At 38.8% G+C, this 20,035-nt stretch overlaps 1 protein-coding gene and 1 long non-coding RNA gene across 4 annotated transcripts in view; one reads left to right on the forward strand and one right to left on the reverse strand.

Moving 5' to 3' along the window:
* The window catches only part of RAP1GDS1 (Rap1 GTPase-GDP dissociation stimulator 1), a 102,942-nt gene that overhangs the window by 23,368 nt on the left and 59,539 nt on the right, over positions 1-20,035 (forward strand). For all 3 annotated transcript variants that reach the window (XM_075149591.1, XM_075149590.1, XM_075149595.1), the window contains exon 2: positions 15,506-15,613. In XM_075149591.1, the coding sequence (XP_075005692.1) occupies positions 15,506-15,613 (108 nt within the window). The remainder of the gene's footprint in view (positions 1-15,505; positions 15,614-20,035) is intronic.
* LOC142082049 (uncharacterized) lies at positions 6,246-19,860 on the reverse strand. Its single transcript, XR_012673564.1, has 3 exons — positions 19,788-19,860; positions 16,472-16,561; positions 6,246-6,297 (listed from the first exon to the last, which is right to left on the reverse strand). It is a non-coding gene; the product is annotated as an uncharacterized LOC142082049 (long non-coding RNA).

The following is a 20,035-nucleotide window of genomic DNA, read 5'->3' on the forward strand; positions in this document are numbered from 1 at the left end:
GCATCACACAAAAAATTAAGTCATTAGAGACATCAGAGGTCACCTAATACAGCCTCCTGTGCCAAGCTGGGCTAACTTTGAAGCTAGATCAGGTCGCTCAGAATGTTTTTTTTAATTGGGGGTGGGGTTTTTATTTTGGCAAACCAATTTTGGTTTTCCAAGGCAAATTTGAATATAAATTACTGTGTGGAATTTATTTTTCTCTACTAAATACGTATATTTTAGCACAGTAACTAGAGAATAAATCTATAACTGATTTTGGCACTGAAAGATATATACTTAATATATACTGAGCGTAGTACCCATCTGTTGCTGAAATCTCTCTCATTGCTCAGAGTGGTTCTTGAGATCTGTTTCCCCTGTGAAGATTTTTGTCACTGAACATTTCTTTAACTTGCTGTCTACTGTGACTTTAACTCCCTGTACCTACTCCCATTGCGTTGGCCCTGAGCAGGCTGAGCAGATTCTTACTACGTTTGCAGTTTTACAACAACTATGCACCAGGTTTTCACTTTCACTTTGTATTTGCCGAATTGGGGAACTTGGAGCAGCAGTAGATTGAGCAATCCTAAATGTTAGAAAAAATATATAAACCCAAGCAACAACCCAAAGCAAAACCTCAGCAGTTTACTTTCAAGGTTGGTTTACATGCAAGTAAACTTGTTAGAACCTAGCCATCTGTACACTATTAGGTGCATATTTGACAAAAAAAAAAAAAAGGTAAATAAAAAAGCTGTCAAATGACTCTTGAACATTCAAATGGCTCAAAGGCTCTTTGTGTGGTAATGTTGGCACAGCTCCTAAGTGACCAGATGGAATTTTATTAACACTCAACAGGACAGGAGCTGAGATTTTGTTTCTTAACTACTATATTTGAAACGCTTGTAGAGAATGTGTCAGAAAGCTTGATATTTTTTCGTACTATGCAAAATTACACATATACCTTCCCTTAATGCAAAAATGTTGACTGCTTCAGAGGTTGTCACTTCTGTAAGGTGGGTAAGGAAGGAGATATGAGATGTATGGTAATTTAAATATCACAACTTTTTAGTGAATTTTAAAAAGGTGTTTTTATATACACAATTAGTGGTCATATTAAAAGCAAAATTTGGAAACAGGCTTTTTAATAAACAGACTTAAAGAATGTATTTTTATAAGAGAACAAAAAATATCTAAGTATTAAAATAACCTTGATTTCTGACATCAATAACCACTGATAGTAGTGATGTCAGATTTCCATTTAACAACTCTGGTAAACATACGAACCCAAGTGAATTTATGTGAATCCTCCTTTTCTGGCATCATCATGGGTTTATTGTCAGAAAGAAATATCTGAAAACCTCCATTGTCTCTGGTAAATGGCAGGATGACCTTCAAACCAGACAGCTTAAGAAGCGAAGAAACAAAATCTGTAACATGCTGTGGACTCATAGTTTGCCCTGTGCCTTTTAAGGGTTTCCTTTCCATATTCAAGGTTTTCAGGGAACTTACGATAGCTAGAAACGTGCTTTGTTACAGATTAGTATTTCATAACATCTGACTTACCTGAGGCTTCATGAAGAACACTGATGTGACATACAATTAGAGTTAGCAGCGCTAATTTTGAGCCTCAGTATCTTATTCAGGCAAAATTCTCACGGTTGCTGGTGAAAGATGAGCCTGAGGGCTTTGTACAGAATCAGATCCTATATTTGTTCAATAACTCAAACTAAGTGTAGTTATGACAGATATTGTACTGTGCATTTATTTTGTATAATTTATATGTTCTTACTTGCATAGTGTAGGCCAAAGACCAGATCCAGAGCTTGTTGAAGTCAATGAGAGTTTTTCTCAGCTGCTTCTTCAGTACTGTTGCTAGTCCTGTAACTTTATATCCTCAGCCTTGTATTGCCTGATTTTCATTTATTTATGTATTTATTTTATTTTTATTAAAGCCCCAGTTTATACCTTTCATGTAGGAGAAGATGATAGGCTCAGTATCATTACAAGAGGAAAAAGTAATTTTAACTTCCTTATTGAAAAAGCTAACAATAGATTAACCTTACTATATAGATTAGGAATGTATACTTCAAATCTAAATCATTGTCTTGCGTTATAGCATCCTGCAAATCTCCATTCAGACTAACTTCTGGCATTACGTATGTGTTATTTTGTTGCTTAACAAGCCATATTTTGTACATAGCTTGGAAAAAGTATAGAGAATTGGGAGCCCCATTAAATTATGCAAGGAAAAAAATCAGTGCTTGTTCTAATATTATAATATATATATTAAATCAATGTTTGTTCTGATATAGTAAGGGAAATAATTTAAAGGAAAATTTAAAAACATTTTAGGAAAGTGTTTTCCTCTTACTTGTTTCTGTAATGTCTAGATTAGCATTTGCCATCTGTAGTGAGTTAACTTGAATCACATTACGATCAAGACTTTTAGAGTAGGTACGGTCAGAAAAGGTTATACGCAGTAGCATAGGTGAAGATCATCCCAAAGAAAAGATTAAGCTGAGAGCACTAACATTTTTAAATGTGCTGTTTCTAGACTGTACTAGTTCTGTAGATTAATTTTCTTCTGTTTGTTTTCTATCACCTGTTCTCTGTTCTTGCTATCTTGACTTGACAAAGTGTGTCTTGCTTGCTAGATTAAAAATGCTTCAGGCAGAAAGCATCTGGAGGGGCAGAGAGGAAGGGAAAAGAAAGAGGACAAAAGAACATAATTAAACAGGAAACATGAATGAAAAAAACAGCCGGTAAAGAGATGCAAGCCCTGCTAGTTGCATGTGTGTGTGCATGCACACATAAGCTTTTCTTTTCTGTACTCCTGCTCTGTATGGTTGTCTATTTATATGTGATATATCATTGTAGGGAATGATAGCATTGTTTGTTATTAAGGTTACCCCTTTATTTACAAGATCCTGTTTCAGTCATTTACTGACTCTTCAGGAAGAGCTATATTCTATGCCAAGTGTCTGCTTCAGGCTGTCCATTTTCATTTGCTTAGTGGGTTTTTGTTTTAGCATTAGTAAGAAACAGGTTTGGACTATTGTCTGAAGTATCAGTAGTCATTTAAGAGACTATTTTGGTTCTGTTGTTTTTCCCCACAGATTTTTTTTCATTCTGTGCATAGGGTGGGCAGTAATCCAGGACAATCTGGTGACGGAGACCTTCTGTTGCCTCAAGGATCCTGCCTTATGTTGCAGTACTTAGAAGCCATGTCATAAATTAAGGAGGGGTGGGCATGTATAGAGGAGAATTGGTCTGACAGTTAATGAATGTTCCCGCAAAGAACCGGATCCTCCTGTCCCTCATGACACACAGTTCCTGTAGGAAAATATGGTAGGCAATTTTTTAAACCAAATATATCCCTGGTAATCTCTTATCATATCTCATGCTTTCTTGATACCTACCCATGATGTGTTGCAGTCTGCTTTACAGAAGTGCTGAGGATAATTCATACTGCATCTGAAGACTCCAAAGGAATCCAGAATGTGCAGTAACTCTGGAACCTGAAAATCAGGAGCTATGTCATGTTGGAAACCCCAAATTACCACACAAATACCTTAAATTTGACCTTAAATTTTCCGTGTTTCAGTTCTCCCATTCACTCACATAGTATATTGATTCCATCTTACCTTATAAATCCCGTGAAAACAAGCACATGAATATTTTTGAAACACTATCACATAATGTAATGATACTAACTTTATAGTTGCCAATGAGAAAGAAAGTAATCCTTCAGAAGAGGATTTTTTTAATAGTATCTGGTAAGTAAGACTAGAACCACATGCCAGGAAGGGGGATAAGAGAAGACATTAAGTAGCTGTTCTTTGACAGAACATTTGTCCTGAAAGAGATAGAGGTTCCTTGGAAAAAAGAGTATTCATCATGTGTACATCTTGGCATGCACTGTATTGTATGGCAGATATTTTACAGGGTCAAATATATGTGGGTTGATTGAATTCTGGAACTTTCTGTGTTTTTAATACTTGACTATGCAACATAATATCACTTTAGCAATTTTTTGTTTGCAGTAGTGTATGTATATACTATATGTGTTTGTGTGTGTATACACACCTACCTCTAAGATAAAGGAATTATGGAAATCTTATAACACGGAATACATGCAACTTTTGCACAGATATATATTTTACTTATTTGGGGGATTACATTATTAATAGTATTTGTTTAAATCTAACCAACTTAAGGAAACGGTGACAAGTATGTGTATAACTATGGAAAAAAAAACAATGAAACTTGAGAATGCCAAATGATGAGTAGAACATAAAAAAATCATTGAGATTGGCTTAAAAAGTCATCATTTTGTAAAGGATAAGCCTTTGGGTTGTTTCTGTTTACTCTTGTAATATCTAGTTTATATTTTCAAGCTCTTTTTCTTCCAAACGTGAAGAACGCTAAAAAATGTATATTGAGAAATGAAACCTGATATTCTCAGGTATTTGCGACTCACTGAGAGTAATGCCTTTGGAGAAGTACCAGCTAACGCATGATAATATTGTGACAATTGACGACCTGGGTATTGCATAATTTTAATTGTTCTTGGGAGCTGGTGTGGGAGGCCACCAAACCGAACAATTCATTTCCATAGTTTGGGCTAAAAAATCAGAATCTGGTTGACAACAGAAAGAGGGTGTTGTCTTTTGTGAACCAAGTGCTGTGGCAACATACAGTGGCCAGCTGGTTGGCTCTTTGATAAAGACAGTTCATTGCAGCCTGTAGTGGCTTAAATCCTGGAAGAAACCTACTTACTTTTTGGTGGCCACTCTCTTTTCCTTCAGCAGGGATTGATAGGGAGACCAGCAGTGCTGAAAAAAAGGATACCTGCAGCCTGAGCTTCAGCTCCCAAGCATTCTTCACATGAGCTGTCACATACTATATTGCCACAGATCAGACCTATGGGAGGCAGGAGGAAGAAGGAGCTAACACCCATCACACCCAGCAAGCAGAGGGTGCACTATGGTGCACTTACAGAATGTGCTTTCAAATCCTTAATTGTGTGTTCCCTTCTTTCTTCTAAACAACTTGTTGAGTGCATTTGTCTAGAGACAGCAGTGCCCCTGACCTTAGTGCTTCTACACAGCATGGCCAGTAGCATAGGTTTTGACCCAATCTGTCAATGTGAGAACATTTTAGATATTAAATAACATTGCGTTTTTGTTAGCCGGTTACACAGAGTCGGAAAAATCCATATACACCATGATACACAGATATTTGTCTCTTGCATTAGCTATATTCTCAGGATATAAAAAAATTGAGCCTTAACAGGACTCAGTATTTGAAGGCTTAGGTTGTGATATACATTTATAATTTTCTTTTGTTTTTGACATACATCTATGCCTGAGCTGTTACTGCTATTGATGGTGTGATCTCTTCACCAGGGAGATGAGTTGGTACTTTTTTCATGTAAATAAGCAGAAAGGTTATGAAGATTGCTACTTCTGCACTACATTACCTGTACAGATTTCCTTGGAAGAGGTTTAGAGACTCCACGTAACCTAAGTGGGCAGATAAGAACTACACAAACTCCCAAGATGCTCAAGTTAGGCGTTTGACTATCTTGCAGCTTTTCTTTCTGTGTTATTGCTGGCAGTAGCTGAAGCGTCAAAGAACATTTCTATTTTGTTAAGGACACAGGGTAGGTGCCCTGCCCTGCCTTAGCCTTTTTCCCCATATGGGAAAATTGCTGCAATGAAGTTTGATTTTTCTCTATGTTCAAAATTCTGATGCTGCTTTCCAGAAATGCAAGTACCCTGAATAGTAATCTGGAGAGAGAAATCACGTGAAGATTGTCTTTAAAAAACTTTCTAAAAAGTAAGGGAAAAGGGTAAGATCTATTCAGTAGGGTGACTCTGAAGAAATTGTGATGTGCATGAATTTATGAAATTAATATGTTTATAAAAAGAGTCATATGAACATGTGAGAATTAAACCAGAGGACACAGAGGGAAATTATGTATTACTTCGAGTAGAGACAATAAGACATTTTTCTTCCATTCAGCACCCAAACTATTTTTCTCTGAAATTTGACTAATCTTCATATAACACATCACTTAGGATGAATCAGGCATCTTACCTTCTTTATTATCAGTTTTATAATGGAGCGTTAAATAAAGCCACTGAAGCGGATTCAGTTTTGATAGCAGACGATATTGTGTGTTTCTTGCTTACTAAGGACGTAGTGAGAATTTAAAAGGCTTTTGTCTATCAGAAGTCCCAATTAGTATTTTCTGTTATGCTCTGTGTGTCTCCTGGGTTTTCGTAATGTGGCTCAGTGACGATCAGGCACCTGGAGAAAATAAACTATATGAAAATAAAATGTGCAGTTATCTGTCAATTAAATGTAATTCTTTACAAATTGATAGCCATCTTGTATATGATTTTGCCTACTACTCCTAGTAATAGAGTACCAGAAAAGATCTTTCCATAAACTGAGAACCATATGTCTTCTTTAGTTGAAATAATTATTTTTCTATCATTAGCTGATTTTTAAATGAAATTAATCCAGTACAGATTCTCTTTATCAAACAATATATTTCTTTCTTATTTATGAAAAAATCTATTTCATCCTTCTTTTAGGACCTGTTTTAAGCAAGACCTTTTAGGGCTTTTTGTAAATCAGTAGAAGTTGGTATATTGATTTCACGGAATTTTGATCAGTTTCTTTGGACCTTAAGATAATTCCAGTTCTTCAGTGTTTAATTATGAAATATAAAGATACCTAAATCTGTACCACATTTTCCTAGGAAAGGGACAAAAATCTTCCAAGATTCTGCAAAATCTTCTGAAATGTCATTCTTATAGTTGCCTTTGCAACTCAGGGTTTAATAGGGAAAGGATCATTAGCATGCAGAAACCAATTATAGCAGCCTTGCAATAGGGTAAATATGTTTGTATTAATATCTATTGTTTATATGTGACTACAGTAATGCAATATTATTTTCAAAGATCTCCAATTTCCCCCAAGGCAAAAAAAACAAAACAGAAAACAAGAAAAAAGTCATTTTAGCTGATCTCTGTTTCTGGTTATCTTCAGGGTTGATCCTTTTAGTTCTACTTACAGACATGTTATTGAGGGAGTTCAGAAGTAGTAAAAAAAAAAAAAAAACAAAACAAAACACCACACCACTATTTTTCCTTAAAATGAACTAGAATTCTACAGCAAAATGAAAATTTTGCATTGGCAAGAGAGTCCCAAGTGAACTGAATGCTGGCTGATGCTGCTTTGTTTAGGTTTCTATCCTGATTTTAAATACAAACTGACTAAGTAGTTGTTAGCATGTATAGACTGACCTGATAATTACCAAAAATAATTAGGTAGCTTACTGCTCAGGTGGCAATGAGTCATAGTGTGTTAGTTTTTTCAGGTAATAATTATGAAGCTCCATGAGAGATCGAGGTGTCAGAAGAACAGATGCTGAAGCAAATGGATAAATGAAAGAGTAACAAGTCTCTAAGACCAGATGGTATATATCTAAGATTCAGAAAGTGTTTAAGAATGAAGCAGCTGAACCATTGACAAAAATAGGCACTCTCATTAAAATTAGTTACTATGCTAGAAAAGTAGAGCAAATGTACCTAAGTTAAAAACAGGTTGCAGCAGGAGCCCTGCAGATAATGATCTATCAGTACTTCCCCAGAACTAGTAAAATCAGCTGAAAAAAAAGTTAACCCACCTCAATGAACATGGTAGGACAGAAACAAACAAGCAGGATTTCTGTTTTTAAAAAAAAAGTTCCTCCCTGATTAAGAGGTCTGGATTCATGGATATAAATGTTAATCTGGTTTAGGGCCAGGATCAGCCTCAGGACCTGTTCAGCACCAAAGATGCAGCTGATAACACAGGAATTACCTTACTGGCTATGGAGAAACCACAGAACCCGGAATCTTTTCCAGCTTGCTGGATCCAAACAGATGGCCCAGTAAAGATCAAACACATCTGGGGAGATTTGTTTGGCCAGCTTCTTTTCTTGGTGAACCAGAGCACTGAGGCACAGTGTGACGATGCAAATGCCATATGGCCACCTGTAGCTGCAAGTTAGTGCACCTAATTGTCCTATTTCTGACAGTGAATGACCAGTAGCTGATGTCTGAGAAAACACCAGGCAAGGCAGGGACAGGAGGTGGGCAAGTACAGGATGGTATTCTCCCAACTTCCAGTAATCTGACATTTAGGAACTTCCTAATCCAGAAGTTTTATGCATATCGTAGTAGTAATAGCCATGCATGGGCTTTAGTTTCCTCGTGATTTTTTTCTAATTGACTAAATTAAATGAATCTGTTTATAGTTCCAGCCTCTTAACAGTTCCACAGTTTAATTACGTGTGGTGTGAAAATATGCTTTCTCCTAAGTTTGTTGCTTGATAGTTTAATTTTGGTATTCTAGTTATTATGTTAGGAGAAACAGTAAATAGTAGCTTTCTTTTCCTTACCTTAGTCCTATTCATGATTCCGTACATCTAGATCATTTTTTACCCTCAGTCATCTTTTTTTCAAAATTAAGAGTCCTTGCCTATTTAACTTCTTGAAGAGTAGTTATTCCTTACCTTTGCTCAGCCATATCTGTGCCTTTTCTAGTTCTGCAGCACGTCATTTACAGCATGAGGTGCCTAGAGTTGTATGCAGTATTAAAAATGTGGGTGCACAGTAATTATTTTACAGTGGCAAAATAGTTTTCTGTTTCCTGTTCATTTCCCAACAAAGCTGTTGACCTTTGAATTGTCCTAGACCATTTGGTCTGGTCTGGTCTGCCCTTACCAGGTCTGCTGCCAGCACACATCTTGCAGGGCAGCAGAGCAGAACCAGCACCCTGCAGCTCATGCTACACCCATGCACCCTGGAGAGATGCTGTGTCTCTCCAGAGACTCAGGGGAACAGGGGGGCTTTCAAACTGCCCATTCCACTGGTGGCATAACTCACAGAAGGAACATCTTTAAGAACCAAAGAGGAATCCTATGCTAGGTTGTCGCTTAGAAAGCTTATGTACAAGAGCACCAGTGCAGCCAAGAGCATCTTGCTCAAGCGATGCTAAGAGAAAAGAGCCACCTGCAGATATAACCAGCATGGCTACAGCAGCCATGCTTGTTTGTCAGCTTTCTGAGACGTGTTTCTCTGTGCCTGGAGATCCTTCTCTGACATTGCTGACTGAACAACGCCTGCAGAACAGAGGCTGTAATTCTCAGGCTGTAATTTCCACAGCAACCAGGCACAAGAGGGCCTGGTAAGGAAAAAGGGCAATTGGGTACTTTGATGGTCAGCACCTCCATCTCCAGCTCTGGCCTGCAATGCCATTGTGTAGCAGAGAAGCAAGATGGAGCACAGGTTCACATAGCACATGCAGATCCATCTCTTGTCTGTGCCAGGCAATTGCTAATCCAGTCTGTGAGTATGTCAGATGTGGTTCACATCAGGGTTGTCCCAGCTGTGTCTTGGCCGCATGTAAAACACCACATTCGCAAGGACCTGCTCTCAGCCAAGCCCATCTGTTTGTCATTCCTGAGAAGAATAAAATGCTATGACAGTCCGTGGGGTCACACTAGACTTTCTCTGCTATTAGAGGAGCACTGTTACTTGTATTATTTTTAAGAGACAATAGCCAGCTAAGTTTATCCTGGCATTACCTATCAAAAATTAATTCTTTACCACTGGCCTCTGACAGCATATATCTACCTCCTGATCAGATGCCAAGTTTCAAAATTTCCTGGCTGGGTTAAGAACAGAGAGTCATTTCTAATGACAGATTTGGGTGGTTTGACAGAAAACACTGTACACTTGGGAGCCCCTGAGGGCAGCTGCTGCAAAGAAAGGAGGGGAGAGAGTTTGGCAATGGCCTAAACATGAGGACAAAGTTCTTTTGTCCTCAATAAGCTGTGTATATTTTGGGTATTTTGCATGTTTAGGTAGATAAACTATTGTATGCGACTAGGTATTTTCTGACAAGGTATCCAAGGGGAAACATCTTAGCTTTTCCTTACGTAGATTCAAGAAGGACCCATTCTGTGCATTCCTGGCAGCTTATTCAATGTCCTGGGAACTAATGGGCTCTGATAATTTTGGGCCAGTGTTCTGTGCTTTCTTTGGGGAAGGGGCATCTGGGGTCATTAAAGACCAAAGACGTGCTACAGATCTCACCAGTTGCTGGGCTTCCTGCTGCAAAAAGTAATTCAGGCCAAATATGCCTACTCTTTAGGCAGCCAGCTTCAGGATCAACAAACTACCTCCCCTCCCCACCCACCATGGGAGGTTATCAAGGTTGGGGCAATGACTTGTGAGGTAGATGTTACATACCACAGGGCTCCTCAGGCACCACTGAATATGGAGTGCTCTGCTAGTGGCATGGGGTCTGCGTTAGAGTAGAAACACAGATGGTATCGGAAGGGAAACGAAGAGCGTGGAGTAAGGATGGCTTGGGAGCTGGATGCTGGCCTAAATGGATTATGTGTCTGATCTTTGTGTCAGTTCCTAGGTTCTCAAATAATATAACCTCAGAATACACTTTTAGTCAAAAACAACTGTGGTGAGTCAGTGGGGGATTTTCCATATAGGTTAGTTTGTACTGAAATTCTAGGAAGTTAAAGTCCTTACAAGAAAATGAAGTAATTTCTGAAGTCTAGTCCATGTAGATGTACACACTTAAATTTTTAAGACATTTATGCCATTATAACATGAGACCCATAAAATGGCATTATTCCTTCTGCTGAGTTTGATGTCTTATTGTTTCCTGAGAAGCAGTGAAACAGACTCAGAAGACTCTGAGGCTAATACAGCCACCATCTCTGTAATAGCAGAACTGCTTGAACTTCTTTTCTTATCTGATCAGCCTGTTTCAGTACGTCCCATTTCAGTATCTATTAATTTTGAATTCCTTATCTGTTAAGTTGCATGTATAATGTAATAGTCCCTGTGATAACAACAGTATACTAGGTGTCAATCAAAAGATACAGGAAATGTGAATATGTTCAAAGTCTCATTTTTTAAGAAAATACCTATAGTGAAAAAAGATCAGAAAATATATAAAAATAAACTCTCCAGACAAAAGCTATCCATCTAAATACTCAGCTAAGACATTCTAAATATTTTTTTTTAACATCAGTCTTAAAAGATGGCCTTTTTGTGTTCCTTGACTTTTTCTGTGGTTTGGATGAAGATGCTGTGAACTCAAGGCAAAATTAGCAAGTTGGTTCTTGTCCACAGAAGCTGCATCCGTAGATACACTATTGGGTACCTTGTAAAACTATTTGCAGTCTAGCCAGCATTCCTGTGGCCCTGATGCTAGACAAGGTTGATCAACTACCAAATTTATACAAGATGAAAGAACAGTTATTCTGTATAAAACAAATTAGTGATTGAAAATAGGAGTGAGTCACGGAAAAGCTCTCAGAAAAAAGGGTACAGTGAAATTAAATGGAATATTAAAGCATTCACTTACGTTAGTTTCTGACTATTTTTCTGTGTAAAAACGCCTGCACAAGAGATAGCAAAAATTTGCAAGAGAGAGTAGTAATGCTATGCCATGAAAAGCAACACGGGCTACTGTAGTATTTAAACCACCTCATTTTTATGAGTGTATGTGCAGGAGTAGTTATCAGGGGAAAACAAAATGCAACAGTAGGTGGAATGGGCCAGGCAGGCCTGACAGCTCTTGCCAGACTCCACTTCCTGACTTACCAGTTTGTATCATTAGGATATACGGGATTAAGGTCTGTGGGATTCAGGGCTTCCTGTCCAGATAAGAGAACTAATTCTTCTGAAAGCAATCTGGTAAGCCAGGTGTAAGTATGAGCGACTCCCTGTGCTTGGGGTCATCAGCAAAATAGTTGATACTTCCGTTAAACTTCTGACTTGATGCCTCACAAACTCATGACCTGATACCGGATTGCTGAATGACTGTCCATAGGGAACATTACTAGCCTTATTTTTACCTTTACCATCCTGATCTTGCCCCCTTAGAGCTTCCCAACTAATGTGAGCTTTCACATGACCTTGCATGTTGACAAAATCTACTTACTCACATTTCCCTGACACTCAGCCAAAAAGATTCCTTATGTTGTTTTTATCCCATGGGTTTTTATCTGTGAGAATCTGACCAGCCTATGCAGTAACAGGGCTACTGGAAACAGCTTCTATAGAAAGAGAGGGAGAAACAGAAAGGTAAGCAGGAGATGATCACAAGAAAACAACGGGGGTTTTGGACATGGAAGACAAGCATCTGCAGCTTCTTCACTAAACGACAGGTTCAGGGCAACTGTGCAACTGCGCAACTGCAGAAGTCAGGAAGCCTTGTGTGATTGTATAGCGAGAGCACGCTGGAACACTACAGCCCTTCCTCTCTGAATATCCCTGTCAGTGTCATCTCAAACTGTAAGGTTTTATTCTTTTTGGAACAGCAAAGGAAAAAAAAAACAAAGATACATCTGTTTAAGATGTATTTGCATAGATCCGAGATTCTCAGGTTTCAGAAGTAAATGTGTCTTTCAAGGTATTGACCCTGTTTAGAAAGGAGACTGGCTTTGACAGAAAGAATCAAAGTGGGCACATAAAGTCTTTCCTAAAGGGTGTTTTTTTTTCCTCGGTGCCTGTGGCCTTCTGACATTGTGCCAAGAGGTCTATCTACAGTACTCCTAGTTACGTTTTCTTCTTTTACACAGAAGGAGTAAGTCTCAAGCTGCAATACCTTTAGAGTTGTAGGCTTGTTAAAAAATCAAGGATTATTGTAATTTATTTTAGAAACACACTTTATGCATGTGGTTTCTAATTTAATTTGTATTACTATTTTAAAAGTACTTATAGTATCCAGTCATATCTAGGGAATGGCAATTTGGCACATATTGCAACATAGTTTCGTAACACATTTTAAAAGTAACGCAGCATACCATTGCCACATGTTTCTTGACGTACGTGTCTAAAGTTGAAGTTAAATGTCCGTGTATGTCAGTGGAATGTGTACATGCTCAATGCCATGAAAAATTGAGTTGTTTGTCCTAGGGAATTAAATATTTGTATAGTCACATTTGAAATTTTTGCCCCAAATGCATCATTCTGCATATCATGTGTAACTGTATAGTATTAAAATAGTGGGCTTTCCCCAGAAAAACTTAACGTGGCACTGAGCAGAAAGGGGAGGTAGGAAAAAAGACTGGGGAGACCTTCCTAACTCTATCGCAGATTCTGATGTGACATGGAGTGGAAGAAATTACAAGTGTTTGAGATAAAGCACTCATGTCTTTGCACAATAAAATAAAATAGTAAGTGGGAACTTATGATGTACTGGGCACATGCAAGGTAGAAGAGGCTATTATAGAGAAATAAAGTCTGGGTGTGCTCTCTGATAACAATAGCCTCTCTCCATAGTCTGCAAAATCTGGTGTGAAGGTAAATTTCTTACCTATGCATTTTCTTGTTCCCCAGATTGTGGGAACCCCTATTTTTTATATATATAGTAGATTTAGTCCTCTTATTATAAATGGTTGCTACAATTTCAAAGCTAAGTGTGTGAGTATACAGGCAGATGAGATGCCTGTAGGATGGGAGAGAATTAGTGTTATATTAGCGGAAAACTGAAGAGAGTAATATGAGAGGGAGGTGAGTGAGGAAAGTATAAGAGAAGGTAGAGCGCACAATGTTAAATTGTAGTACTGGGACTGGTCATTGGGTACCCTGCACCTGTGTCTTTTGATGAATTCCAGTGATATTTCCTGAATAATTTATTTGAGCAATGAGACTTTGCAGTGCATGTTCAGCTCTACTGTTGGTTAAGTGACATTAAATACATGTGCTGCAGTAAGTCTGCTAGACAGTAACATAAGTCAGTACAAGGGAAAATGATAAATCTTTTTTTTTTTTCTTGGTAGCTTGTTCTAGGAGGTGTCAGTTCAGCATAGTGAGGAGAGGTGGTAGGAAGGCAGGTTTGAGATCTCAAGGAGCGCAACCAAGTGCAGCTGCCCCAAAGGCTTTTACAGAGTTGCCTCCACGCTGCTGGCTCTCTGCATTTAGGAGTAATGGGATTCCTGGCAATAGCGTAGCTAAGAACATGTTCATTACTGAATAGACAAACTAACTGCCTGATAAACAATTTCATGACGAATTTTGTACCTAAATACTGAGCACTTCAAAAATGAAGCATCTTACCTTTATCTTTATGGGATATTGGGCTACGAAAGCATATGCTAATAAAAAATGGAGGTGGGACAAAAGCCACAGCTTTGGCTGAGAAGCAGAGCAGCTCCAGGAGGAGTGAGATTCCACCCTCTTTGTGGGATGCCCGCTGTGTCTCCACCGGGCGGCCAGTGCCTCAAAGACAAATAAAGGGAAGTTCTTGCCATGCCTCCTTTCCTTTGCATCATCCCATATGTGGGCAAGTGAAGAAGGGCAGCACAGCAGCTGCCAACTCGCCTATGAAGACGGCTTCCTACATTGGTGTGAAGCTCTAAGGCAGCACTGGCTGCCTTTCAGGCTCAGAAGATACCAGTGATGCATTGCAAAGAAACTGTACCTACGGTTCTGTAGGGGCTCGGGTCAAGGCTTTTTGATTAGTCACTGGGGAACAAGAGACAGCTAGACACTATTTAACATTATTTGGTTTGAGTAACACTTTCTGCTTACTGACAGAGTTGGCATGGAAACTGAATCAGCACTCATTTTTTAAAAGGATAGTCCATTCAGAGTGAGGTTAGTCATCAGCAGGCGAACCAAAAAGACTCGGGATGCAGCTGCTAACACTTATACCTCGCTCGTCAATAGACAGAATACTCAAAACGGTAGCAGTCACATTACCCCAACTTTTATGGGAATAAATGTGCATCTATTGAGAATTATATTATGTGGTTTGAGTGGGTTTTTTTTTTTAAAGAGGGAAGAGTTATTTAATTATCTGAAATCCACAACAAAACTTTCTTATTTCTAGATGATGCCTTATGTTTTTATGGATCAGTTGAATTTAAAGAGTTAACACAGTTCATATAAACAATGGTGCTTTTAACATTGGGGTGAAAAATGGCATATTACTTAAAAGGCTATAAGCTTAGCACTAGGGATCTGTGAATGTATAGCCAAGATGGAAGCCTACACAGCATGCAGAAAATGGCATTTTCAATTACTTTCCCTTTATTGATGAAGAAATTCAAGATGTGCTTATTTCCATCATATTTTTTCTCACACGCAAGGATAGAAGAAAAGAAACGGCTGCTGGTTTTCTGTACCAACTAGGCTGAGAAAATATTGATGGCTAAATTGCTGTTCAGTGGCATTTCATAAAGTGCCTGCTGGCATCCTGTCTCAGATGCAGAATGATAAATGTATATTTAAAATTGAAAAGTTTAATTTCATCTATAACCTTTGACTGCTGGCTTTTTGTATCCTCTGAATACAGACCATACATGCCTTCTTCATTGATAGAGGATCTTGTTTACTTTACAGTAACTATTTACATTCAAGGCTATAATGCTGTTACCAAATTGATAAGGACACTGATTTCTCTTTTTTTTGTGTTTACCAAGCAGACAATCTAAGTGACGCCCTGAAAAAGCTGAAGATAACAACCACTGACAGCACAGCAGATAGCTTGGAGGGATGCTTGGACTGTCTCCTTCAAGCTCTGGCACAAAACAGTGAGTTGTATAGACCTTTCACATTTTAAATCATATAATGAGATCAGTGAACTAAAATGGAGGTAGTAAAATGTGGCAGAAAGACTAACTCAAGCAGTAGGCTGCTGGATTGGCTGTTTTGGGTTTTGTTTTTTTTTAACCCCTATATCTGTAACATTCAGGTAACATCAAAGACAGTGACAGTGAATACCTGGATATTTGGAACAGCTATAGTCCAGACCTTTTTCCAATATGATGAAGTAGCACAATTACTTTTCCAATTGATCACTCAAGAAACAAAGAACAGAGATGGACAAATAAGCCTGATAGGATGGGGAGAGGGATGGGAGCAGCTTGCCAATTCTGGTTAAAAGAGCAGAGTTTCCTATTTGTAATGTACTTTTCCTCATACTTATGATCATATATTTCTTATTTCCAGTAGTTTCAATTAGCAGAAATAGGCTGGATGTCCAAAGATGTTCCAAATTTGACATGTGGTGTGATAACAAAAATAACTTAAGAATGGAACAAGATGTCTTTTTCACCAAACGCTGTAGAATATGTGTCCCTACTTGCAGTAGGCAGAAAGGTATGGCAAATGAAGATGACTGCTTATAAGACTTTTCCGAGTTTAACTTTCTTAGCGCTTCAGGTATTGGCAGAGAAAAATCCGTATACAATTTCAGGTCAAAAAACTTGTCAGGATAGATACAAGCCATGATTAGAAATTCTTTATTTAAAAAAAAAGTGTTAGTCCTTTGTAAATATCAATACACTCGAAAGTACATAATATTAATAAGTTGTCTTTCTTTCCCATGATGGTATTCTATAAAGTTTGGCAGATGCAAAATAATTTTGACTAATGTACAGCAAACTTACTGATGCTTCCTTGCAACCAGATTACTCTCTTCCATCTCAGTCTAGGGCTTTGCTCTTCCTTCCAAAATCTTTTCTCTTCTAGTCTTGTAGCTGCCAGATCAGATAAGCAGATTATTAGGATTTTGACCTCTCTCTTTTGGGTAGGTTTAAAAAATTTAGCTATAATCCCTCCACCATTTACCATGTTCTTTGCGTGTAAATCAGTAACATGAATATAATACTGCTGAGCTGCCATATGATATACATCTCCACATATTTTCAGTTGCCCAAGATTGAGGGCAACTAAAACAACTTACTGAAAATTAGGTGGGTTAGATGGGACAGTTTTTTCAACAGCTGGTTATTTAGGAGCCTGTATATCAATTCCCTTTCAAGTGAATTAGACACTTCTGATACCTAAGTTTTGCTGAGTCTCTTTTGCTGGACAACAGGCTTTAGTTCTCAAGATAGTCTGATGATTTGGAAAAAAAAAATCCTCATAGAAGACAGATTTCTGCTTTGGAATAAATTTGTGAGAACAGCAGTACATTCAAAAGACTTCAGAGATTATGAGGTAAATTGCATATAATAGATTGATTCAACATATAGATCTAGAATCAGCTTTCTAAATGCAGCAGTCTCTGAGTTATTATTGAGCTACGAGTATATTATGACTGTCCTTCCTTTGACCAAACAACCAATGAATAGCCTTTCGTATAGTTCTCATCCATCCAGTTGACATCTTAATATGGATTTGATTGATTGATTTTTAGTTAGTGTGTATTATCATATATATGATATATACATGATATCATATAGATATGGAATACACACTGCACCTCTATGTATAAATTATTATAGAATAAAAATTAGAAATCAGATTGTTTATATAAAACTACATGTTAATTGTAACACAGAAATAATTTAAATGAGATTTCTGAAATAATTATTCTGTTCTCCTTTAGTATATTCCCATGTGTATGATTATATTAATGAAGTATACATTCTGATTATAGTTCAGTAAATCATCATATTAGAGTAACACTAGAAAAATAAGCAACGCAAGGAATAGAGTTTATTTTAAGATAATTTTGTAGGACACTGATTTCATTGGGAGTTCATGGTGGTATCATAAGTCACAGAACTTAAAGTTTTATTCACTTCATTAAGACTTGGAGATAAAAATATTATTTTATCTTATATAAAATTTAGTGTATTACTAATACACTAATGCAACCCACTCCCATTAACTGCCAGCCAAAAACGGCAGTTAAACCCAGTGTTAATACAACTGAGATTTTTAACAAAGGAAATAATCATTTCCACAACTTCAATTTGGGCATATTGCATGTACATATGAATGTTTCAGAGAGCGTTACACTTTTAATTGCTAACTGCATGCATGCAGCATAGGGTTGTGGTTGCTGCGGAAACATAAGTTAAATTCCTTAGTCTCTAACAATACAGTGACAATTATAGTTCCATTTACTTTGCATACAATCTTTTAACTTTTCATTATGTTAAAACATTGCAAACTACTTCCTTCCCATATTGTCTACTGTATAGAAAGGAATGGCAAAGTTATGATGAATATTGTAGCTTTAATTTCTTTTTATGTTATTTGCTGCTTTTTCTTTTCTTTTTCACACTCCTCCTGACAGCTGATCTTTTGATAATCCCAGACAGGCTGTAGTACCCTGGAACATGATACCTCCTGTCTGGCTTTACGAGCTATTCTGCCATTTGTCACACCAATCAAATTAAGGTGTATGCACACGCACGTGCTGTACTCCACAAGTGTGAATCAAATAGTTTGCTGAATGTGATAACTGCTGGTAAATATTTGGCAAGCCAAATTCAAATTATTTTAGCTACTATTTGTCTAGAGAGATAGTTGTATAGCCCTTCACATCTGAGACCCAGGTCTGAAAGTCCTGCACAGATGGTTTCTTTAGGAGACAATGTTTGGAGAGACGTATATTCCTACTTATGCAGAGATTTTAGTTCTTATCTGTCACCAGCACTTCTGGCTGAGGCCAGAAGTCATATATGGACTAGCTTGAGGTACTAGGTAAAACTGAGGACTTCAGGATGAAAGAGGCAACAATGACAGAGGAATAAGAGATAAGCATGCATTAGAAATGCTTTAGAATAATCATAGAATCATAGAATTGTACAGGTTGGAAAAGACCTCTAAGATCATCGTGTCCAACCGTCAACCCAACACACCATGGCCGCTAAACCATGTCCCTAAGTGCCTCATCTACACGTCTTTTAAATACTTCCAGGGATGGTGACTCCACCACTTCCCTGGGCAGCCTGGTCCAAGGCCTGACCACTCTTTCAGTAAAGAAATTTCTCCTAATGTCCAATCTAAACCTCCCTTGGCGCAACTTGAGGCCATTTCCTCTCATCCTATCGCTAGTTACTTGGCAGAAGAGACCAACACCCACCTCGCTACAACCTCCTTTCAGGTAGTTGTAGAGCACGATGAAGTCTCCCCTCAGCCTCCTCTTCTCCAGGCTAAACAACCCCAGTTCCCTCAGCCACTCCTCATAAGACTTGTGCTCCAGGCCCTTCACCAGCTTCGTTGCCCTCCTCTGGACACGCTCCAGCACCTCCATGTCTTTCTTGTAGTGAGGGGCCCAAAACTGAACACAGTATTCGAGGTGCGGCCTCACCAGTGCCGAGTACAGGGGCACGATCACCTCCCTGCTCCTGCTGGCCACACTACTTCTGATACAGGCCAGGATGCCGTTGGCCTTCTTGGCCACCTGAGCACACTGCCGGCTCACGTTCAGCTGGCTGTCAGTCAGCACCCCCAGGTCCTTTTCCTCCAGGCAGCTTTCCAGCCACTCTTCCCCAAGCCTGTAGCGTTGCCTGGGGTTGTTGTGGCCGAAGTGCAGGACCCGGCACTTGGCCTTGTTGAACCTCACACAGTTGGCCTCAGCCCATGGATCCAGCCTGTCCAGGTCCCTCTGCAGAGCCTTCCTACCCTCCAGCAGATCAACACTCCCGCCCAGCTTGGTGTCGTCTGCAAACTTACTGAGGGAGCACTCGATCCCCTCGTCCAGATCATTGATAAAGATATTGAACAAGACCGGCCCCAGTACTGAGCCCTGGGGAACACCGCTCGTGACCGGCCGCCAACTGGATTTAACTCCGTTGACCACAACTCTCTGGGCTCGGCCGTCCAGCCAGTTTTTTACCCAGCGAAGAGTGCACCTGTCTAGGCCGTGAGCCGCCAGCTTCTCTAGGAGAATGCTGTGGGAGACAGTGTCAAAGGCTTTACTGAAGTCCAGGTAGACCACATCCACAGCCTTTCCCTCATCCATACCTCATTTTGTGTGGACTTCCTTCAGTATTCCCAGGGAAGTCAACTGGCATAGCTGGGGACTTCGCACCCAAAAGGCCTGCAGTAATGAAGACATGCAGTGACATTAGTCTAGATTCCCAGCTAATGTAAATCAGCACAGCTCCTTTCACCTCTGTGGATCTACTTCATTCACGTAAGCTGAGATTCTGTCCACCTTACTTCTGAAAGGAAAACACGAATGCTTGATCTCTTTCTGCCCACCAGCATTC

This window comes from Calonectris borealis, chromosome 4, assembly GCF_964195595.1.
Source record: "Calonectris borealis chromosome 4, bCalBor7.hap1.2, whole genome shotgun sequence".
NCBI lineage: Eukaryota > Metazoa > Chordata > Aves > Procellariiformes > Procellariidae > Calonectris > Calonectris borealis.